This window comes from Tupaia chinensis, unplaced genomic scaffold (assembly GCF_000334495.1).
Source record: "Tupaia chinensis unplaced genomic scaffold, TupChi_1.0 Scaffold000234_1, whole genome shotgun sequence".
Taxonomy (NCBI): domain Eukaryota; kingdom Metazoa; phylum Chordata; class Mammalia; order Scandentia; family Tupaiidae; genus Tupaia; species Tupaia belangeri.
This window is the reverse complement of record NW_006159712.1, coordinates 2,038,876-2,063,841: the sequence shown is the minus strand read 5'-3', so window position 1 is coordinate 2,063,841 and position 24,966 is coordinate 2,038,876. Positions and strand designations below refer to the sequence as shown.

The 24,966-nt window shown below is 43.0% G+C and overlaps 1 protein-coding gene across 1 annotated transcript in view; it reads left to right on the top strand.

The window, feature by feature from the left end:
- The window catches only part of DOCK2 (dedicator of cytokinesis 2), a 445,944-nt gene that overhangs the window by 36,032 nt on the left and 384,946 nt on the right, over positions 1-24,966 (top strand). The window contains 5 exon segments of the mRNA XM_014587766.2: positions 1,503-1,651; positions 9,069-9,204; positions 11,936-12,090; positions 17,205-17,286; positions 22,868-23,003. Coding sequence (XP_014443252.1) covers positions 1,503-1,651; positions 9,069-9,204; positions 11,936-12,090; positions 17,205-17,286; positions 22,868-23,003 — 658 coding nt within the window.

The following is a 24,966-nucleotide window of genomic DNA, read 5'->3' as shown; positions in this document are numbered from 1 at the left end:
ATTCAGAACACTGCTATGCTTACAATTACAATTTTATCATGAAGGATATGAGATTTAAGAAGAGCCAAATAGAAGAAATACACAGGACAATGTATAGAGGGACATGGGGCATCCATGTCCTTCCTAGGGAACAACTTTCCCAACACATTGTTCATTGCCCGAGAAGCTCTTTGAACCTTATTTTTTGAGTTCAAATCTAAGTTTATTACATAGGAATCATTGATTAAGTCCTTGGCTATTAGTAATTGATTTCACTCTCCAGCCCCTCTTCCCTTTTCCCCTTTTCCCTGAGGGAGGTTAAGAGAAATGGGGCTGAAAGATTACCATCTAATCACCTGGTTGGTTCTTATGACAACTAGCCCTAATCCAGAAGCTAACTAGGAGCCCATTAAGAGTCACCTCATTAGCATAAATTAGGTAGAGTTGAAAGGGACTCTTATGAGTAACAAAGAACATTCCTCTAACGATGTTTCAAGGGTTTAAGCAGTACTATACCAAGAATCAGGGACAGAGACCAAATGTATACAGTTGGCTTTTGTATTTGTGGGTTCCACTTCCACAGATGGAAAATATTCAGAAGAAAATAATAATATTTGCAATAATAAAAAGCACAAATCAAAGTAATACAATGTAACATCTACTTACATAGCCTTTATATTGTATTAGGTATTACAAGTAATCTAGAGCTCTGTTATATGGGAGGATGTGCCTACGTTACATGCAAGTGCTATGCCATCTTAAATAAGAGACTTGAGCCTCTGGAGATTTTGGTATCTGTGGGGTCCTGGAACTAGTCTCTCTCAGATACTGAGGGATTAACACACTCACGTCCCCAAATAGAAGGCCAAATACTTGCCACAATTAGAAAAACATTATTCAAATAAATGCAATGAAAACAAGACAAGGTTTTCAAATACTTGCTATAGTGTGAGTCAAAACCTCTGAACCCAAGATGTTCCCATCTGTCATAAAAACAAAAACTAGCAACTGTGCAAGGAGCATTAAAGGCATATGACCATTAAATTGCAACTTTCTCTTTCTCCTAAACAGAAAGATAGAAGGAGAATCACTACATGGGTCAGTGTTTATTTGATACTGCCTCTTTGTACTACCAAAAGCCATCTGCATCCCACATGCCACACTTGGGGAATGCTGGCCTAGAAACAGCCCTTTATCACCAGAGAATGGCCCTGGCTCCCAGCCTCAAAGGGCCTGAGCTCCAGGACTTCCATTATATCAGATGTTCATAGCATTCCTGTTCAACAAGAATCTTTTTGGAAAAATGTCAGACTTCATCCTCTCTTTGACAAAGAAGTGATAGGGAGTATTGCTTTTGCTTTTAGGAGAATCTGTCGACCAAAGAGAAGATACAAATCAACAACTAAGACCACACCACCCAATCCCTTTGTAGCTGGGTAGGGATGGAAAAGTCTCAAAGCCATAGCCCCAGAAAATGCTTGCCCGACTGGCACAGCCTCAGCACAGGTGTTTCTTGTCCCCAGGCCAGCAAGAAGGAACGATTCCTCCAGGTGCAGTCCATGATGTATGATCTGATGGAGTGGAGGTCTCAGCTCCTCTCAGGAACTCTGCCCAAGGACGAACTGAAGGAACTGAAGCAGAAAGTCACATCCAAAATTGACTATGGCAACAAGTAAGCTCTTTTTCTATGGAGAAATGGTTCCTCCTGCCCTCCGTTTCACTTTTTCTTTCCTGAGAAGCTTGGTTTCGTCTTTAGGTACAAGTTTGCCACTTCCTGTTGGGAAAAGGCTGTTACGACAGAAGCTTGTGTGCCTTTGTGATCACCCTCCTGGGACTTAGGGACAAGCAAGTGGAGCGAAGGCTTGCTTATGCAGTGGTTATTACCAGGCTGAGAGATTTAGGACACTCATTTACCCTACTTCTGAGGGGTTGGGGAGCACAGTCATGCTGGTTCACTTTCAGCTTAGTTGTCATTTTATCCCTTGCATTTACAAAACTCTTTTTAAAAATCTCAGCGTGAGACTTAATGTCCCTTCCCCCATCCTAGATAATCCAAGCCACACACATCAGCTAACTCACACACACAGTTACAAAAGTGTTTCCAGAAGGGCAGAGAGAGGCAGCCCTTATTAGAATTTGAATGCTGAGAAGCTAAGGAGAAAAATGAAAAAAATTTTTTTTTTTGATGCAGAGCAATCTAATAATAATGGTGGTGGTAATAATACAACTAACACTTAATCAGAGCTTCTCATGTACCAGGTTTGGTGCTGTGTTTTACACTCATTGCCTAATTTAATTCTACTCTATGGGGCCTACAATTTTGTTGTCCTCATTTTTCAGATGAAGAAATTGAGGCTCTTTAATAGGTTAAGTAACTTGTCTAGAATTGCACAGCTAGTACGTGGCAGAACTAGACACCAGACCCAGGCAGTCTGGTTCCAGACTCTATTGGCTGAATTGCTCTGCTCCTTGCATAGCATTGAGGACCTCCCCTCTCCTATCTATCTATCTGTCTATCTATCTATATACGTGTGCGTGTGTGTGTGTGTGTGTGTGTGTGTATATATATACATATCTTAAGTTTTTTTCCATAGGGTATGTGCACTTGCCTGAGAGAAACAGAGAGAAATGGCAGGAGGGAAAGTGAGAAGTCACCCCCTGGGGGGATGGCCACAACACAATCCCTTCTCCTCTATTCACCTCCTGGTATTTTGGGCACTTACTCACATGTGCCCAATGTGATTTTCAAGCTGCCAGGTCTGATACTCGAACTGCAGTCAGCCAGGTGGGAGTCCAGTGATTTAACAACCAAGCAACCTTGAATACCTTCCAAACATCTTATTCATTTCTTCATTTCTTTTTTTTTTTGGAGAGGTTTTTTTTTGCTATAGGGCACTTGTGCTCACCAGACAGACAGAGAGGGACAGAGAGACAGAAAGTGAGAAACCACCCCCTAGGGAGGATGGCCACACCGCAATCCCTTCTCCTCCATTCTCCTCACCAGACCTTGGGCGCCCACGCACACACGCCCGGTGTGAGTTTAAGCCACTGGGTCCGGGACGCGAACTGCGGTCGACTACGTGGGAGTCCAGTGACATAGACATTACGCTAACTGCTGGTCCCACTCATTTCTTCATTTCATCTTGCATTGAGCATTTGTGGTTAGCTAAATTTCCTGAGAGGTGTTGGGCAAAAGAAATAGAAGTCCCTACACAGTTTAGTTAGGAGTAAGCTACAGGTAGACTGGTGATATTGACTGCGATTAATTTGATGGCTTAAGAAGCAAGAATGCTCTTAATTCGAATGGAAGAATGAGGTCAAGGAAGTCTTCCTGGAAGAAGTGACCACTAAGCTGAATTTGAAGGATAAAAAGATGTTAAGCAGGCTAGAAAAAAAGGAAGGCAGAGGTTCATGGAAGCATGGCACACAAAGGATGAGAAGGCGGAACATGAGCCCGAAGGAGAAGGTAAAAAGAGCCCAGTCAATGTGAACGTAAAGACATTTCCCCAGCAGCAGGCTGTATGACTAAGCAGAGAGTAAAGTCGGTGTGTCTGACTTGTAGCCGCTTCCCAGCCTGGTCACAGTACCATGGCCAGTTCTTCCATCGACTTTCAGCAAGGGTGTCTACTTTTACTTATAAGCACATTGTCTCAGTGTGACAGGCAAGGTTCGCTATGGAGCTGCTGCTGCTCATGGTGCAGTGGCCTCTTTAGCTGAGCACAGTTGGGGGTGTGGGAATTCAGGGCATTTGCTGTTTTGTTGATATCTGTGACCTTAAGATGTTTCTTCAGTGGGGGCTTCTGAGAAGACTCAAGAATGGGGCACCAGCAGATGGCATAATGGTTATGTCACTGGACTCCCACATAGTTGACCACGCTTCAAGTCCTGGACCTGGCAGCTTGAAACTCACGCACGGTGTGTGTATGTGCGTGCCCCAAATCCTGAGAGGAGACTAGAGGAGAAAGTATTGTGGTGTGGCTGTCCCTCCGGGGGTCTGATTTCTTGCTTTCTGTCTCTGTCTCTCCAGCGAGTGCATGTGCCCTGTAACAAAAACCTCTCTAAGAAAAAAGAAGACTCAAGGATGGAAGTAATGGTCACTGCTTACAGGAAGCCTCTCCTGACTTCCCCCTATCTACTCCCAGCTGCACAGATGCCGTTGTGGGCTCTTAGCACCCAGAACAGCAATTGCCTCCTTCTTGACTATCTCCCTGGCTGTCCTGGGAGCCCCTCTAGGACACTGGCTGTCTAATTTATCTCTGTGCCTGTGCCTGGAACAGAGCCTGCATTTGGTAGATGGTCAGAGAGTGTTAACTGAGTGAGTGGATGAATAGCAGTGATGGGAGAAAGGGGGGCCTCTTTTTTTTTTTTTTTTTTTTTACAGAGATTTTTGCTATAGGGTGTGTGTGCACTCACCAAAGAGATAGAGAGATGGAAAGTGAGAAATTAACTGCCCTCCCCAGGGGGGAATGGCCATGCTGCAATCCCTTCTCCTTCATTCTCCTCTCAGGATTTTGGGCACTCATGCACATACGCCTGGTGTGAGTTTTAAGCCACTGGGTCTGGGACTCAAACCATGGTCAACTACGTGGGAGTCCAGTCACTTAACCATTACACCATCTGCTTGTCCCAAACGGGGGTCCTTTCTGAACCAAACCTCCTCTGTAGCATCCCTGATGAGCTCTGTATCTTCAGTTTCAGTCAGTTCCCTTTGGGGAAGTGAGAATTGCCCTGTTGCCTGAACTCAGGTCCTGAGCTGAGGGGCTCCTCTCTGCCCTGACTCCTGCACCTGGCAGTGAGAGAGAGTTGGGCACTGAGCACTGGGCTGGCATGTTGGGGATCAGAGCTCTGCTATGGGAGAGCCAGGAGACCTGGCATCTGGGCAGAGTGTCAGAGCAGCGTGAGGAAGACCAGCCTCCCACTGTGAAGTCAGGGAGGCACCTAGCAGAACTGAGCCTTGCCAGAGGGATCAGGATCAGCTTGGGTTTTTTCCCCCTCCTCCATTCCATTTCTTCATTCAGATATCACTCTTTTGTGGCATGCCTAGTGGGCTCTGAGGTACAGGCATATGAAATATGTATGTGTAAATAGGCATTGTTAACAAAAACAATGAAAATCAAGCAATATGAACACATGATAACTTGCTGAGACTCATGAGTTGCCTGCCAGGTTCTGTTCTCAGCACTTTCCATGTACCAGTTCAGTTAAGTATCGTCTTTATGAGGCAGGCACTGTGACCATCCCTCTTCCTCACATGAGGACACAGGCTTAGAGAGGGGTCGGATGACTTTGCCCAAGATGCAGTGGAGGGAGTCTGATTCAGAGACCAAGCTTAACCACTGCACTCTACTGGCTGCCAAGCAACTGTGTGGTTAGTAAGGGAGGCAGAGAAGCGAGCAGACACTCTGTGGGAAGCCATACACTTCACAAGGGCAGGAAGCACAAACAGGAAGTTCAGAGAAGACTGGGCCAGGGAGGTAGGGTAGAAAGACAACTGCCCTGGATTGAACAAAACCAGCAGGAGTATTAGGTGAAATAGCTAAGAGAAGCTCAGAGAGAGAGAGTGAGGAATGTGGGAGGAAATAGTGAGGAACATGAGCATAGAGAGGAAGGCAGGAAGGCAGACAGAGTTGGAACCTCAAGGACTTAAATTCCAAAGGCACTGGGAGCCATAGTGGAGCCATTTCTGTTTTCCGATATATATATATATAAATGCATATAGTAGGGACTTCTTCCCCTGCTCTCATCTTGGATTCGTCCTTCCTTCCTCCCTTCCTCCCTTCCCCCTTTCTCTCTCTCTCTCTCTTTCTTTTTAAACCAGAGTACATATACACTCACCAAAGAGAGAAAGAGAGAGGGAGAGGGAGAAAGCACCCTCCATCCTGTTGGGATTTTGTGCATGCACACACATGAGCCTAGAATGGTTTTCAAGATACTGAGGCCAGGACTTGAATAGGGGTTGACTGTGTGGAATCTGACTCCATTAATCACTAGGCTCTGACACTGTCCCATCGAGTTGTTCATTTTATCACTTTATTTCCTTTTCTTTTTTTCTCTTTTTCCTTCCCTCCCACCTCCTTCCCTCTCTCCCTCCTTTCTTTCTTTTTCTTCCTTCCTTGCCAGAAGATGTACGCTTGTCAGAGAGAGCAATTGATAGAGATTGTGCACCCCCAGTGGGGTGTGGTCATGTCACAATCCCCTTTCCTATTTTTCTCCATCATGTCAGGATTTGGAGCACCTGCACACAGGTATCTGGTATATCTTTCAAGGCACTGGGGTTGGCCATGTGGGATCTGGACTAAACTGTGGTGCAGTGCAGCTGTTCCATTTGATGACGTTCTTGAACAGGAGCACAGAAGGGCTACCTTTTGAGGAGAAAGTTTCAAAATGCTCTGCTCTCCAAAACTAATGGTCGCTGTGTTCAGGGTGGTGTGGCAATGTGCTGTCTTTCCAGAGGACATCCTCTGTGACCCTGGGCTATGGGAACCCTGGCAATCCTGCCACAACTGTTAAAGCTTCCAAAGTCTGAGTGAGACTGCTAATGGATAGCTCTTTGGTATCCAAGGAGTGAGAAATCCTCAAATGACTTCTCCAAATCCCAAGATAGCTTGGACCTGGGAGAAATGTTTTATTCATACATTTTAGAGCTGTGTTCACTTTGATAAATTTTGAAGAGAAAGAGCTAGAGAGATCTTAGCATTAAATTATATATCGGCTATGCTCTATCTTTTCTGAGGTCACATGAGCCTCTGCTCAGCAGCAGCCCAGTGCTCTCATCCTTCCTTCCCATGGCCAGTCAGGCAGCAAGGCTATGCAACATGGTGCGTTTTCGCTTGTTGGGAGTCCACATCCTAATGAATGTGAACAGTGGTGACTTCGGTTCCTTTCTGTTTGCATTTGGAGGAAATGAGGGATATGCCTTTTAATTAGATTCTTGAGTAAGAGATGAGTACTTGGGCTCCTTCATTTGTCCTCACTGCTCTTCTGGAATTGAGGCCTTGGTGGTGGTTCCAAGCAGGACCTCTGCAGGCCTTCTCAGACTCTCTGGCAGCTCACCTGCCCTGGCCTTTTTTCTAAGGACAACCAAGGTCCTCCATCTCAACATCAAGTGCAAAAGCAACTTCAAGTGAAGGCCTCTGCAAACCTACCCACCACCCTCCACTATTCCTAAGTTCTTCCTGTCTGGAAAGTATAGTACGGAGGTTAAGGGTACAGACAGGATGGTTGGTTTTTACTACCTTTGTGACCTTGAGCAAGTTCAGCTGCCCCTATATCTTGGATCTATTCTTCATCTGTCAAGTGGGATATTAATACTGCCTTCCTCATAGAATTGTTATGCGGATTCAGTCATTCATACATGTGAAACATGATGTATACGAGCCTTTTGCAAGTACTGTGTGAACATCTGCTGTTATTAGTATCATTGATGCCAGTTAGGATGACATGTGTAGTTGAAAGAAATCAATACCAAATGGGGAAAAGCTTGTGGTCTGTCTGCAAGTAAAATCAGACCCTACTCTGAAGGGTGGGTCTAGCAGGTGGTATGGTGGTTAAAGCACTGGACTCCCACATGGATGATTGCAGTTTGGCTTTTGGACATGGAGATTTTAAAATCATGCCAGGCATGTGTGCATGCATACCCCAAATCCCAGGAGGAAAATGGAGAATAAGGGATTTCCATGTGACCATCCCCCTGGAGAGGGTGATTTCTTAATTTGCTTCTCTCTGTCTCTCTGTGGTGAGCACATGTGCACTGTGGCAGAATCCTGACATAAAACAAAACAAAACAAAATTTCTGAAGAGCAAGCCATAAGAAATACTCAGTGTATCTGAGAGCTTTCTCCCCCCATAACTATTTTCAAAAAATTTTAATAATATATGAATGCATGAATCTATGAATGTATATACATGTGTATATATGTGTGTATACATAAATACTCATATGTGTGTATGTATACACATATATCCATATATATGTGAATAGTTTGTGTGTGTGTGTGTGTGTGTATGGATTTTTTTGTTTGTCTGTCTTTTTGTTTTTTGTCATAGGGAGAGAGAGGGGGGCAGTGAGAGGGAAAGTGGGAAATCATTCCCTAGGGAGGATGATCATGCCACAGCCCCTTCTCTTCCATTCTCCTGGGATTTTGGGCACACATACACACATACCTTGTATGACTTTCAAGTCACTGGGTCTGGGACTCAAATCATGGTCAGCCAGGTGGGAATCCAGTGCCATAACAGCCATGCCATCTACCGGCCCCTAGTTTGGTCCTTACTTAGTTTATCGTTACTCTTATACATACACCCAGGAAACATATCTAGCTTGGTTCCTTGTTGTTTATTTATTTTACATAAAACACATTATATATACCTTTCCACACTTATTTTTTTTCCCCACTGAGCTATATCATCAAATATTTTAAAACTATATAATATTTTTTAAACCCTGCTACATAGTATCTCATTATAGATCAAAGCCTGTCTAGTTATTTCTTTTTATATATATATTTTTTTTCATATCTTACTGATGTGGACAATGCTGCAACCATGTCCTTGTCCAAGCATGGGTGCTTCTTTTTGTTTAATATCACAGGAAATACACATTTTTAAAAAACTTAAAGTGCACTGCCACAGACCTTCCAAAGAGACGCTGTTATATCGATAGGCGCTCTCCAGCTGTGTGGCAGGCTATCACTGTAGAGATTTTCTTTAAAAAAAAAAATTGCTAGAGAGTATGTGTATTGGCCAATGAAAAACAGACAGAGAGAGAGAGAGAGGAGGAAAGTGAGAAAGCATCCCCATGGGAGATGGTCACGCCACAATCCCTTCTTCTCCATTCTTTTCAGGATTTTGGGCATGCACACACATGTGCCCTGTGTGTTTTTAAACCACTGGTCCAGGATTTGAATTGCACTGTTGGCCATGTGGGATCCAGCCACCTTAACCACTGTGCCACCTGCTGGTCTCCATGTAGAGCTTTCCTATGCAAATATGTGATCCTCAGAATTCCATTATACTTTCGTATAGAAACTTCTACCAGCTCCTTAAATGCCTCCCCAGATTGATCTTCACCTTCCCTTGCTGCTTTTCAGAATCCTAGAGCTTGATCTGATTGTCAGAGATGAAGACGGAAATATTTTGGACCCTGATAATACCAGCGTCATCAGTTTGTTCCATGCACATGAGGAAGCAACTGATAAAGTCACAGAGCGTATCAAGGAAGAAATGGTGAGTTTCGTTAAATAGGTTTGGCCAAGTGAGACAGGCATTTAGCATGTCATAAACTTGAAATAATTGGCTAATTAACCAGACTGTGCATTATTCAAGGAGCCATCTGTCCCATGACCTGAGATGATCAGTAACCACACGAGTTTTATTGTGGTTTTGTACTTGGATCTGTAATTCCTTCAATGCCAGGCAAGCTCATTTCTTGGAGCTTTTAGATTCCAGAGAAGCGAAGAAAAGAAAGGTAGTAAAAAAGAAAATAAATAAATGAACAATTAATTCCAAATGGCAAGAAATTCTAAAAGGCAGTGTAGTAGGTTTGTGAGAATCAGAGTGAATCAGGAAATAAAGCCTCTTTCAGCTGAGCCAGTACCTGATGGCATCAGGTCTGAGAAGGTCTGGGGACAGTGTGTTCCAGGCGGAGGGAACAACAAGTACAGAGGCCCTGAGGGAAGACTGGGTTTTGAGTGTTCAAGGGACAGCAAGGCCCGTGTGGCTGTGGCAGTGAGGGAGAAGTGGGGGAGTGGACAGCTGGGTAGTAGGAGCTAGCTCTCATGGGACCTGAAAGGTTATGGAAAAGAGTTAAAATTCTATCCCAAGTGTGTTGAGAAACCAATAAAGGTTTTGAGGAAGGATTAACAAAATATGATTTATGTATACGTATATGTAATATCTATATACACACATATTATCTATATGTACATATAAATGTATTATCTATAGATAGATATAATATAAATATATATTAGCTATATATAAGTATACATATATACATATATATTTTATATAAACACACACAAATATATGTATTTATATATAAATATATATATATTTATTTATATATAAATATGTATGTGTATTTATAAAATATATATGTGTATATATTTATATTTTCTATACATATATATGTATACTGTGTGTTCATTTTTAGAAGTTTTTGCCATAGGGCGTGTACATTCGCTGGCGAGAGAGAGAGACACGGACAGACTCAGTGAGAGGAAAAGTGAGAAAACACCCCCCAGGAGTGGGAATGGCCCTGCCACAATCCCTTCTCTTTCATTCTCCTTTTGGGATCTTGGGCATGCATGCACACACACACCCGATGTGAGTTTTGAGCCACTGCACCCTGGACTCGAATTGCAGTAAGCCATGTGGGAGTCCAGCGACATAAGTGCTATGCCATCTGCCGGTCCCTGATTTATTTTCTTAAAGAATCACTTTAGCTGCTGTGTATTATTTGAAAACAATTTTATTTTTAGATTTATTGAGGTAAATTTTTACATGATAGAATTTATTCATTTTAAGGTACACTTTATTAAATGTGTTGGGTAAACTCTACCACAATCAAGATAAAGGACAGTTATATCATCATGAATGTTTCTCTGTGCTCCTTTACATTTGGTTCCCCTTGCCAATCCCGAGTCCCAGACACTACCTAATTTTGTTCTGTCACTGTGCTTTTGCCTTTTGTTGAACTTCATATAAATGGAATCATATAGTCTTAATTTTTGTGTTTGGATTTTTCTGTTCAACATGATGTTTTTGAGGTTCATGTTGTGTATATTAATGTTTTGGTTCTTTTTATCAATGAATCATCTAACATTGACCAGTTGTGGGTAGTATATATGTGTTCATAGAAAATAGAATTACAGTAAAAGTTTATTCTGGTGCAAAAGGATTTTAAAATTCATGCATAGTTTCGTCCTAATGTGCATTTTTTCATGTGCTACTTAAAGACACTTTCTATCATCTTTGACCAATTGTTGGGAATTTGGTTAGTTTCCATTTGGGGACGGTTATAATGAATGCAGCTATGAACACATACAAACAAATCTTCGTGTGGACATGTTTTCATTCCTTTGGGGTAATACTTAGTGGGACTACTGTGTCAGACATGTGTGCATTCAATTTTTTAAAATACTGCCATGCTATTTGCCAAAATAGCTGTACAATTTTGCATTTCTACCAACAAAATTGAGAGTTCCACTTGCTCTGTATTCTTGCTAACACTCAGTGTCATCAGTGTTTTTAACCCTGGCCATGTTGGTTGTGTAGTAGTATCATTGTGGTCTTAATTGTTATTTCTGTAATGACCAGTGTTGTTGAGCATCTCTTCATGGTCCTTTTGGATACTGCCTTTTGTGTCTTTTTTTGGTGAAGTGTCTGTTTAAATATTTGACCAATTTTAATTGGGTTGTTTTACTTATTTCTTATTTGTTCTAGATACAAATTCTTTTCCAGGTACATATTTTGCAAACTTCTTCCTGTCTGTGTCTTGCCTTTGTGTGCGTGCATGTGTGTGTGTGTGTGTGCGTGTGTGCGTGTGTGTGTTTTCAAATAGGGTCTGACCATGTCGTGGTCCTCTTGATTCATCTTCTCAAGTTGTTGGGGTGCCTCATTTTTAAAAACATGTTTTTCAAAGAGCAAAAGTTTATAGTTTTGATGAAGTCCACTTAGGCAATTTTTTTCTCTTGTGCTTTATATGACACTAAATTTATGCAGAAGACTAGGCCAGTGTTGCTATTTCTCAAGATAGAAAGATCAAAGCCAACAGAGTCAAAATGATAAAATGACTTGACTCAACTGCAGAACCTTTTGGTGGGAGAACTGAGTGTTCTGCTGAAGTCTTCAGGCTGAACCTAAGTGACTCTCCATCTCCTGGGCTTGCTCTCTGTTGTCCTAAGTGGTGCTGGTCTAATTATCTCCATCTTCTCTTCTTCCTTCCACTTCTCAGTCAAAAGACCAGCCAGATTATGGAATGTATTCCCGGATCTCCTCATCCCCCACCCACAGCCTCTATGTTTTTGTGAGAAACTTTGTGTGCAGAATTGGGGAAGATGCTGAGCTCTTCATGTCCCTCTATGACCCCAACAAGCAAACAGTCATAAGGTAGGTGTGTTCTGTATTGTCTGACTCCTCTATTCATGGGAAGTGGGCTTGATAATGCTCATTGTACCTGCATTCCAAAAGGTGGTGGCTATGGTTATTGCTATTTAATTAATTGTTCTGAGGAATGGAGGAAATGAGGGAACTTTTGGGTACCTCAGTCAAAGAAGGGGAAGACCTTTGGAAATTTCCAGGAAAGAGACATTGGTATACCACCAGCCTCTACTGCCAACCCCTGGCCTCTTCTTGTGGCTCAGACCATCTTCCCTCTCAGATGACCACTGCCTGTTCCCTCTGAGGACAACCCACATGGTCTCGTATTTGAGGTCACCCGTAGATGCATTAGAGTGCAGCTGGTATCTGCTGATGATAATGCATATGGTAATATCTTTTACTGGACTAATATACAATGTATTCATGCTGGGAAAATCCATTTTGTATGCTGCGAAGATGTATAGTAATTGAATGTTAAAAAAAAAAAAGAAAAGAAAAGGAAAAAGAATGGAACTGAAGCAAGATCTGCCTTTATGGAAAAATGGAGAAAATGATGTCTTTCTGGTGAGGTGGTTGATTATTAAATAAAATAATGTACCCTAGTAAGTAGTGGTGCTTTGGTCAGTGATGGCTCTTCTGGAGACATTGATGAAACTTGGAGGAACTGTTCATCTAAGAAGACTGTAATGAGATCTGTACTTGATCTCATTTAATTCTTATTATTCCATGTGATTAGGGTGAGAAAATGAGGTTGACAGATTTGCTCTAAATCACACACATATATTTATAAGTGGCAGAACAGAGATTTTTTTTTAATTCATGAAGAATAGAGGTTTATTTAGTTTATGGTATTGGAGATTAAAGGTCAATTGACTTTATTTATTTATTTACTTATTTTCATTAAATTAAATTAAATTAATTAATTTATTTTAAATTTAAATGTACTTATTTACATTCATTCACTATACATCATTACAACATACAAAATGAGATTTCCCATCCAGAATACACTGAATATTGACTCAATCAAGCACATCAACATACGTGTTATCCTTAACAAATAATTTTCTATTTCTTGTTTCTTGTATATTTTGCTTTTTATTTTGCCATCCTTGATTCCCTATCTCTCACCCTCTGCCGTGTCCCACCCTCCTCCCACACTGTCTCTGGTATCCACAGTTGCTTTCTATGACTTTTCCCCCCATTTTATTGATTTGCTAATGAACTTAATCTAAATATTTCCAGTATCAAGTGCAGCTGATATATACATATCCATGAACGCAAGTCTGACTGCAGTAAGCTATATAGCCCCAGCTAGGTGCTACTTTATAGTATGTTCATTCTACTCACTGAGGTTTATGCCTAAAGTCAGAATGGAGATTTGTTCCCAGGTCCTTCTGACTCTAAAGACAAAGCTATTTCCCACTTCAGTCTGTTACCAAGGACCGAGTTGTGAGCTGTCCTGCATGCTTCTCATCAGAGTTTAGCATTGTCACAGTGAAAAGTCATTCTTTATAGTGCACCTAAGTTCCTAATATTAAAGAGCCAGCCTGATTCACCTGACTCAGACTCAGTGGAGACCAAGAATGAGTATTCCTGGTCCCTCAGAACCCACCGTGAAATGGTGTCATAGGCCCCTTGTTGTTCTCTGAAAGTTGCTCCCAAGGCACCTATGAAGAAGACCCTGAAAGCTCTTGTAGCACCCTCCCTGCCTCTAGGAAAGCATGAACACTCCCCATGGCCACATTGACAAGGGTACCTGGCCTCCTGGCCCCTCTTGGTGATGGATGGGCTGAGCCAGCTCCGTGAGGGAGGCGATTGATCAGCGAGATGGCAGGTCTGCTCCTGAGGTGCCACACTGGATGTTGTGCTCAGTGGGGCATGCCTGAGTGATGCCTGCGAGAGCGCAGCCCTCAGTGGGGTGAGGACAAGAAGGAGGAGGAGGACAAGAAGGTGGAAAACAGTAAAAGTAGGGAAAAGAAAGGAAAGAAAAAAAAAAGAAGGAAAGAAGAGAAGGGGCATGGAATAGGGAAGGAGCAGTTTGGAAACCCTATCTGTAGCAGTCTGGCTCTGGAAATCTCTGCTTCTGCCTGCTCTAGGCAGGGCTGACACATACAGCTGTAGGCAAGTAAAGGCATCCTCTGTATGGCCCAGATGTGGACGGGGCAGAATCTCGCTGGGATTGATCTCTCAGTGTTAAGCTGAATCCTAATCAGATCCCTAGAGAATAACTGAAAGGATCTGGTTTGGGAAATTGAAAGTAAATTTTCATAGGACCAAAAAAAAAAAAAAAAAGAAGCAGTTCAAGTATCGGGCCTGTAGTGAGGAGTGGAAGAGTTGGAGAAGGAGTTGGATTAGTCCTCCCCCTTCCTCTGACGAGGGCACCATTTAAAGCAAGCCTCACCTATTTTGGTGCCATGGGCCTTCAGATTCTACCACCAGGTCTTCCTGGGTAAGGATGGATGGGGCCAGCTCAGCTCTCTGAATTGCTTTTCTTATTTATGATTGTATTTCTCCTAGAGGAAAATTGCAGGTACCTGCTGTTAAGGCATAGCAGACCGGGTCACTAAGGGGCTTGCTGCATGTGATGGAAGGTACTGGAAAATACCCAGGCATTTCACTTAGGAACAGTACAGAAATAACCAATGGGAAATCATACACATACAGTTTTTGGATGGAGACTTCCTGAGTAGTTTGAGTAGTTCACTATGAATTCCACTAAATTTTTTTAGGTCTTACTGAAGTAAAAGAAAAAAGGGAAAAGTACTTTTAACTTAATTGAGTTTCAACTGTTGGTTAATTCAGGGCTGCATTAATTTTTGCGACCAGTTTGATATTCCCCCCTTGAACTTTGCTCAGACTACTCTAATCATTTATTTTCTAGGGGTGAGGGGAGAGAGAAGAGAACAGGACATAAGAAAGAACAGAGCTCTAAAAAGAAGGCAATTCCCCTTAGCTTTGCTGAATACTCATAAATGCCTTCTTGAGATAATTTGATTTTTGAACTTTATTTTTAAAATTTATTTTAAATAATAGGCATTTGTTTGGCACCAACTGTATACTACCTAAATGATGTAGAAAATCAAATGATGAAACTCAGGAAACTGTACTAAGGTTTTCCTAAGTTTGATAAATGCTAGACTTCGTGATCTTTCTGGTATGACTGGACTCACTAATTTGAACCACACAGGGTGACAGTTGGTTGCTAGAAAATGAGAGATGCTAAATGATCATATGTCAGAACCATGTAAGTGCATTCTCATAAAACTCTTAAGTGGGCTTCCATTACTCTTAGGATCAAGTCAAAATCTTTGAATGGTGAAGGCCAGCATTGTTGTTGTTCAGGTAGTTAAGATGCTGTATTCCTACATGGTCTACTGTGGTTTGAGTCTTGGACATGGCAGCTTGAATATCACATCAAGCCCATGTGCGTGTGTGCGTGCCTCAAATCCTGAGAGTAGAATGAAAGAGAAGGGATAGCAGCATGCCCATCCCCTTGAGACGGTGAGTTCTCTCTGTCTCTCTCTGTCTCTCTCAGGTGAGCACACATGCCCTATGGCAAACCAATCCCCCTCCCCCCCAAAAAATCCTCAAGTGGCCTACATGGTCTACATGACCTAACCTTTTCCTTTAATTTTTCTTTTATTGCTCTCCCTTTGAATCTGTTTTTAGATGTGTCAGGTCCCCTCCAGCCTCGTGGCCTTTCCATGCATGTTTATTATGCCTAAAACATTTTACTTTTCCCTGACCAACTTCGTTACATGTCATTTTCTCAGCAAAGACTTCCCTGACCACTCAGACTAAAGACAGGCTCTTCCTTTCCACATTCTCACAACATGCTGAACTTCCTCTTTATAGCACAGTTTCACATAAGTAGCTGTCAGAGCTGCATTTAAGTCACGTGAGCACAGTGTGGGTAAGGCCAAGGCTCTGTGACCCACCACAGTAGGCCAGTTCCATTTAAGAAAACAGTTCTGTATTTAAAGGGTAACTTGAAATAATTCAATTATTTACTGTCTTGAAAGGGAAGTTGAGTGGGCTGGAAAGGGTAAATATATTAAAAAAAAAAAAAGAAAGAAAATTTGGGCCAGCAGTGGCATGGAGGTTTGGGCGCTGGGTATCACATAGCCAAGTAGGCGATTTGTGTCCTGGATCGTGAAAATCATACTGGCCGTGTTGTGCATATGTGCCCAAGTCCTAAGAGGAGAAAGAATTGTGGTGTGGCCATCCCCCCAGAGGGTGATTTCTCACTTTCCCTCTCTCTCTCTCTCTCTCTCTCTCTCTCTCTCTCTCTGATAAGGGCACATGCCCTACAACAACAACAACAACAAAATAACCCAACAACTTTATTTTACTTATTTATTTCTTCTGTACGTGAGACTGAGATTGAGAGAGAGAGAGAGAGGAACCACCACCAGGATCTTCACATCATGAAGCCAGCCCCAGCTCGTGTGCATGTGTGTATCATGCGTGTTTGGAGAGGTCTCCAGGTTTGAACCTGGGAACTTCCCTTGTGGGGTCAGCCTTGTAAAGCATTGCATTGCTGCCACACCACCATCCCAGCCCGCTTTATTAAAAAAAATTGTTTGTTTTATGAGAGAGAGAATGAGAAGCAATCACAACAGGGTCATCACACCATGGTTCCCCATCCTCAGCCTTCCAGGATCATGGGTACATGCTCACACACAAAATGTTCAAGAAGAATCCTCAAGGTGTGAACTGGGGACCCCCTTGGATGGGCCCAGCATTGCACAGCACCATTGCAAATGTATTTTTGATGTCCAGCAAAACACTAACAATCAGCTCCCTTTATCTGTGACATTCTCAGCAACCTCTGTAGAGTACACAGCTGCTCTTCAAAAATACTGGTGCCAGAATTTGCTCGTAGGTAGGGGAGAGAAGGAGACTGTGGATACACACATGTTCTTAGTTCTTTGCTCCTGCTTGCCTAATGCCTGTCTCCCAGCATAGCAGTGACCTCTCAGAGGGAGAGACTATATCTGTCCAATACCGACTATATTCTCAGCTACCAGCCTGGCAGGGGGGTTCATAGTAGATGAATATTTCCACTGCATGAGGATCAGTCCCCTGACAGTAACAGGCTGCCTCTCTTCTCTGCACAGTGAGAACTACCTGGTGCGATGGGGCAGCAGAGGCTTCCCAAAAGAGATTGAGATGCTCAACAACCTGAAGGTAGTCTTCACGGTGAGTGCACACTCTCTCTTCTTTACCACTGACCGCATTCCAAAGATATGACCTTGGAAATGAGGCTGGTCCATTGGTCTTGATGAAACATGGCCTTGGTGCAGAGCTGCGTGCTGGACCTTATGCAGTTTCAGAGCTGACAGAAGTTGTGTGCCCTGAGGAAGTTTTTGGGAAGATGGATCGTCTCCTTTTTTCTTTTCCTTACTCCCTGTCTCATTCTCACTCCTGTACTCACACATGAAGAGTGCTACGTAAGTAAGGACAAACTTCTTTGGGCAATAATGCCTGGGTAAACTGGATACTGCAGCTATTCTGATTTTTTGTTTAATTTATGGTTAACTCAAGTTCCTTTCTTTGGCTCTATTTTTTTTCCTGAAAACCTGTCTAAAATATATCAGAATAAAAAAAAATAAGACTTTCCTAGGATATTTACTGCCTTGATAAATTGGATATTCTGGATGTAATTAAGTCATAGAGACTAAAGATTTGGAAGGCCCTTATGATCATTCTTCTAAATACCAATATTCACTGGGCAAGACTTATGTGTAGAAATGTTGAAATCGATTGATATTTGGATGATTTATTTCTGAAGTTGAAATAGACTTTTTAGCTAAGAATAGGGGAAACAGTGGCAATAAAGAGATAAAGAAAGGTTATAATTTCTAGTAGAGTCTGTTCTTGTCCGATGTCCACAAGGGTACTTTAAGAGTGTGATGATGACACCTAAAGATATTGGTCTTTGCAAGCTCCTTTGGAGAGACCATTTATGAGACTTTTCACAACATTGCCTTTATTAACAAGGAAATTACCAAGGAGAATCCAGGGAAGGACTGGGGCATTGACCAAACTGATGAATTGGATCTAGGAGTGACCGACATGCTAGATTAACCTACCTTGCTCTACAATAATTTTCCAGTTACAGTCCATTAAGTGCAATGTCTTATGTTATATTGCAATTAGATGAGCATATAGCTGATTGATTTTGTTTGTTATTTTCTGAAAAATGGGCCAGCTGCATGGATCATAGGTCCTAATTGTTTAGACAAAGTTTTCTTGGCATATATAAATGTGCCTCAGTCTTGTTTATATATTATTAGTTAGAGGGAGGAGCCTATTTATTCTCTTGTTAAATAGGAGAATCCCATGGAGCTTCCTGATTAAACCGAGACAGATGTTTCATGAGAGGGAGAAGGATGGGGCATCAATCAGTGATTCATTTTGTAGAGAACCAATTCAGGACGTAAACACAAGGGAAAGGGCATCAGTACATTTCTGTCATGCAGTATTAATGAAAATGTGGTCCTGCTTTTGCTGCCTGTGCCATGCCACTGCTTCTCAAAAGTAAGTGAACTTGAGAACTTTGGTTCATTGGTTTAAGAGGCTGAGGCTTCCCTCTTTGAGATCAGTCTTCGCCTCAGGACAAGGAAGGTCATGGTGTTCTCACTACTTGTATTGACTTGAGAGCTGTTCAACGATTACCAGCCATGTATAAGCTCGGTGCTGGGTGCTGGGCCATAGCAGCGTATCAGCTGATGAGGCTGCTCTCTCATGGTGCAATAGTGGGGGGGGGGGGGGGGAGGAGAGGAGCCATATTATAAATAAATGAATAAATAGACAAGTGTGATGTCAGAAAGTAATCCCAGCAATGCAGATAATACAGTGTGATGGTGTTTGACTGGAGGTTACTTACAGCTGGGTGTGGAGGTGATATTTAAGTTAGAGATGAGCTAGGACTTGGCAGGCATGCGCCTTACTGGCCTTATTTCTCTCCTCTTTGGATGTCAGCTCTTTCTCTCTCCTCTGTTGGGACAAGCCATCAGTGCCCTGAGCCAGAGGAGCTGGGGTATGGATCTGGCTGATTGCTGACTTCCTCTCTGTCTGCTTTGAAAGTGTTCACCCTCCTTGGCCATGTAAGTGGAAAGCAACAAAGACCACAAAGTTCCCTAAGACTTAGCTTACTTTGGAGGTTGCTGCTAACACACAAGAAGTAAGAAGGGACAATGAAAAGAGTATAATGAATGAATCACTTATTCAGGTGACACTTCTAGTGCTATTGTCCTGCTTTCTCAAAACATTCCATTTTAAAGGGCAAAGTAGAAGCAATTGGGAGACATCATTGTTGGAGCACAATTCTGAGTAAGGGCTGCTTGTGTATAGACTCTCCAGAGAATAACCTGTGCTTAAGCATTACAGTGTAGCTTATATAACATCTTGATTCTCTACTGTCAGGGGTTCTCCAGTGAGGCAGCTCTTAAGGCTCTTTGGTCTTCCTTTGAGCTAGTAAAGATTTTTTAGAGAAGAGGGTGGAATGAGGGCTTATTTAGGAATCTTACAGGTGTGTCTACTGTATTTGTTTGCTACATCTGCTGTAAAAATATATCTCAGACTATCTGATTTAACAGAAATGTATTGTATTTGTTCACAATGATGGGAGCTTGAGATGCTATCTGTGGGTTGATTTCTTTGAGGCCTCTCTTCATGATTTGCAGGTGACCATCCATATTCTTCCTGTGTCCTTACATGGTGTTCCTTCTGTGTGTGTGTGTGTGTGTGTGTGTGTGTTCTAATCTCCTCTTCTTAGAAAGACACCAGTCATTACTGGATTAGGACCCATTCTAATGACCTCATTTTAAGCTCGTTATTGAAGAATCTGTCTCAAAGTGCAATTGCATTCTAAGAACTGGAGGCTGGGATTCAACATATAAATTTTGGAGGAGAAGAGGTGGGTGGGGACACAATTCAGGCCATATGACCTAGGAACCTTTCTAGTGCTGGGGCCTCTGTGGCTCTGGAATGCCTCTGAAAGACTCCAATCCAGATCTTTCAAAAATAAGAATACTAAGGGAGAGGAAAGAAATAATTAGGACCAGAGGTCTTTATAAAAGAAGCATGATTGAAGTTATGTGTTTTTTTCCCTTTTAATTGTCAGAGAGCACATGCACTTGCCAGAGAGAAAGGAAAAGAGCAAGAGAGAGAGTGAGAGAGGGAGGTAGAGTGGAAAGAGAGAGAGAGAGAGAGAGAGAAAGAGAGAGAGAGCGAGAGAGAGAGAATCTCCTGATGGGTGTGGTCATGCCACAGTTCTTTTCCTCCATTTCTCCTTTTTATGAGGATTTTGGGCATACACACACACACACACACACGCCCAGAATGTTTTTCAAGCCTCTGGGGCCAGGATTTGAACTATGGTTGAGCATATGGGATCTTGCTCCCGATGCACAGCTCTTAATCATTGTACTACAGGGCTGGCCTATTATTTGAGTTTTTAAGGATGCAAAGGACTTGGATATATAGAGGAATAGGAGGTAAGCATTTGAGGTGGAGGTGTGGGAGAGGGGTAGTTAGAAAACAAATCCAGAGTTCAAAGTGAACATTGTGTGTTCGTGGAGCAATAAAAAAAATCTTTGTGACAAAAATAGAGTCCTTATATTCAGAGAATAGTGCGAAATCAGTTGGATAGAACAGCTGGATATATTATATCTAGGTCCTTTCATGTCAACTGGGAAGGATTAGCACTAATTGGGTAGGAAATAGGGAGCTATTTATAATGCTGGAAGGAGAGAAATGAAATAATAAATGTGGCATGTAAAGATGAGTTTATAGGAGATTTTGGGGTGGATTGGAGGAAGGAGTCGGCAGGCTAGAGAAGAGGCTGTCCCCGCCATCTGGATCTGAGATAATTGGGATCTGAGACTGAAATGCCTGCAGGCAAGGCAGGGGCTGCAAATGAGTGGAGAGGGCTTTCTCAGCCTAAAATTCCACTCCTCCCCTACCTTCCCTCTCTGGCCAGCAGTGTGTTCTTAGAGAGAGGAGAAGATGCCCATTCCTCCAACTAGTGAAAGGGCAGCCCTTGCATCAGTCAGGGTTCTCCACAGGAGTAGAACAGGATGCATGTCTGAAATCTGCGGGGCAGGCTGGCAGACTGAAAACACAGGCAGTCTTGAGACAGAATCCTTCTCTCTCTGAGAAATCTCCATTTTTACTTGTAAGGCCTTCAACTGATTGGTTGAGGCCCATGGACATCCTGGAAGTAATCTCCTTTAAGTCAGCCCACTGCAGATGCTGATCGCCTCAGCAAAATACCTTCATAGCAACACACAGGCTAGGGTTGGACCAGTCAGCTGGGCACATTGCACAGCCAAGTTGACACACAAAAGTCAACCCCAAGTATGAAGAGGGGCATGCACTGGGGCCTTGCCTTGCTCCCACAGACTCCGCACACTCCTGCTCTCTTCCTCCTACACCAGCCACAGTGAAGCTATGTTTGACCGCTCTCCCAAGCCCTGGCTTGCATGTGAGCTACAGCGTGCTCCCAGCTTGTACTCCTCTGAGAATTAATTTGGAAGACAACAGATGATTCCCTAGCAAGGGCAAGCACAGGGTTGTCTGCTCTGATGCCAACAGCATGCCTGTTATTACTTTCCCAGCTGATCCCAGCTAGGAGGGAGATGGCCCCAGGAACACTGGAGTTTTAGCTCTGAGCAGATGGGTCAGATGCTGAGGTGCTCAGGGTGGCATTTCCTTCTGCATGCCTCTCTGGTAGTGAGGCAGTTATATATAGTAGCTGTTTGTGGTCTTTGGTGTCAGAGTGATAGCGCTCAAAATCCACTGTCTCCAAAGACTAAGGTCACAATTTTGGGGAAGTCCCTTGTCTTCTTTGTGTCTCAGTTTCCCCATCTGTAATGTGGGGATGCAATAACTATATCTACTTCAGAGAGTTGTTAGGGAGCAAATAAAGACAGTGATATACAAGCCGCTCAGCACAGTGCATGATATGTGCGTGCAGTTCACAAGTCCCAGCCTTTATTCTTCTCAACACGCAGTTGTGTGCAGCTTCCTGCCTCCTTGAAGTGAGATGTGCCTGGGTCTTTCTTTGACCAGTGCAATATGAATGGAAGTGCTGTGTGTCTCTTTGAGTAGAAGCTTTAAGAGCCAGCAAGTGAATTGCCACGTTCCCTTGCCCAGCTGCAGGGACAGTGGAAGTATCTGTGTAGAAATAGATCTCTTGGTGGCCAGGGGCTGGATCAAGAGACCAGAGCTCCTACCCATCTGTACTGAACCTGCTTTGGAAGTACACTTGTGCCTTGTATAAACTGAGATATTGGGGCTGTGCGATACCACCACAGCACGAGTGATACCTGCACTTATAAATGGTCTGTGAATGGTGGCTCTTGGTCTCTCCCCCTCTTCCTCCTGCCTTCTCTCTAGGTTCTGTGCAATGATGAGACCACTGGAGTCACTGGCAGCAGAGGCTCTTTGGGAGCAGCACCTTGCGTACAGGGACTCCTGCCCACGCAATCGATAATAGCACTTCCATCCTCCTGTCTTCTTATCAGTCGGAGGTGGGAGAATTGGATTGAACACTAGAGTCCTGTCACTTGATGCTCTTTCCAGGGCTCACTTTTGTTGTCTGTGAAGTAGGTGTAATAGCCATATCTGCTGCCTTTTCCAGGACTGATTTTAACATTTGTCCTCGTGTACCAATCATTAAGCACCTCCCTCCAAAATTGCTATTCCTAAGTTTTCTTTCCTGTTTTAACAAATTTAACAGATGACGTGTAGCTGTTCGTTTCCTGTCCTATAGGATCTCGGGAACAAAGATCTCAACAGGGATAAGATTTACTTGATCTGCCAAATCGTTCGTGTTGGGAAGATGGATCTTAAGGACACCAGCACGAAGAAGTGCACGCAGGGCCTGAGGCGGCCCTTTGGGGTGGCAGGTATGGCACACTCGCACTGCTGACTTACTGGAGCACACCTATTGTGTGGCTGAACTGTGCAGATCTTTTCATTCCCCGCTCTCCCCTCCGCTGCCCCCTCGTTGCAGAATTTATGCCAGACATCCTTTAATCACTACATTTTTGGTGACTAAATCGACATAATTGGTGACTAAGCCCAGGATTCCTGAAGGATACAGTGAATGATGTGACCCGCGTGTCTGGAGCACAGTGCAGTCTGAGCCTTCGCTCCCCAGCGCCGGGAAGGAGGAAGAACAATACGGGCAGGATCTAATTATGGGGAGCAAATCATTTTACCAAAAAAAAAAAAAAATCCAGGACAGGAAATGCAGTTACAGAGAATGAGTCACCACATGTCTGAATTCCAGATGGGAATGAGCATCTGGAGTGTTGGCATGAGGGGCAAGAGCCCTAGGGAGGCTGCAGCAGGGCGACATCGCCCGAGGGGCCACTGCGACTCTGCGCTCCTCTCCCAGCTTTCGCTCATCCGGGTTTCCGAGATGCTCATCTTGGCCCACTCTTAGGGTTTCAGTTAACTTTGACCGTCATGGCACTATTATATACCTAATAGATTATCTTTTAATCAACCCACTGTTTAAAACCATAGTACATTTTTCTTAAAAGACAATTTAAGTACTTGCAAAAAAAACCAATTCGATATACCAGTTTTATTTATTTTTTACTAACATATAACTTTTTAGTTGTGCAAAATGTATAACCCTATGTACATAGCAAATGTTCTGGCTCCTCAGTTTGGGGTGTTCTCCTGTGCAATCACAGGCCCACTGACTGTCCAACTAGTCCTCTCGCACATCTTGCAACGTGGTGGAGTAGAAGTCAGATGGGCTCACTGATTTTTTAAAAATTATTAAAAAAAATTATTATTTTTTAATTTGACCAGAGAGGGACACAGAGAGAGGGAAAGTAAGAAAGCAAGCCACCAGATCTAGGACACAAGCTGTGGTTGGCCATGTGGGAGTCTGGCACCTTAACCCCACACCACCTACCAGTTCTGTGAGCTGACTGATTTTTTTAACCTGACATTGTTGCTAGCCAGGTGATCTTGGAAAAGTATTTTTCCCAGGGCCTTAGTTTCAATATATGTAAAACGAGGGCCTTGGTTTATTCCTGTAATCCCTTCTTGCTCTAAAATGCTCCTATTCTATATGCAGGACACTTCTGAAATCATAATGTTCTGTTAAGTCACTGAATGTCTTCTAACCTTACCTCAAAGTATCTTTTGTTCTCAGCTGTAGTCTGCCCTTCTCTTTTGTGTCAGGTGACATAAATCTGATCTACACTGGCAGAAGTCAAAGAAAGAAAGAGAGGGAGGGAGGGAGGGAGGAGAAAGAAAGAGAGAGAGAGAGAGAGAGAGAGAGAGAGAAAGAGAAAGAAAGAAAGAAAAAAGAAAGAAAGAAAGAAAAAAAGAAAGAAAGAAAGAAGGGAGGGAGAAAGGGAGGGAGGGAGGGAGGAAGGAAAGACAGACGGACACTTTATTTACTGGTAGACCTGAAAGGTGTAGGTTTAGGTATAGGTTGCTTCATGTACAGCTGGATCCAGGAACTCCAATGAATCTCTCCCCACCTCCACTAGTCCTTTTGTCTTCATTCTGGATTATTCTGATGATGGCTGTCCATCTTCATACAACTCTACTTGAATAGGTCTTTCAGCCCTCCTCCATTTCTATCATCTTCACCCCTAGTGCAGGAGTTTTTGACCTTGGTGTTACGGGTCTTTAGTGGCTGATTTCGAGAAATTTCAGAAGACCCAACGTGCCTCTGGAATTGCAGGTTCAAGGATTTTTCAGCTGTGTGTGTGTGCATATGGTCACATTTATGAAAAGAGGGAAGTTAGCTCACTCCTTCCTTCCTTCTTTCCTTCCTTCCTTCCTTCCTTCCTTCCTTCCTTCCTTCCTTCCTTCCTTCCTTCCTTCCTTCTTTCCTTC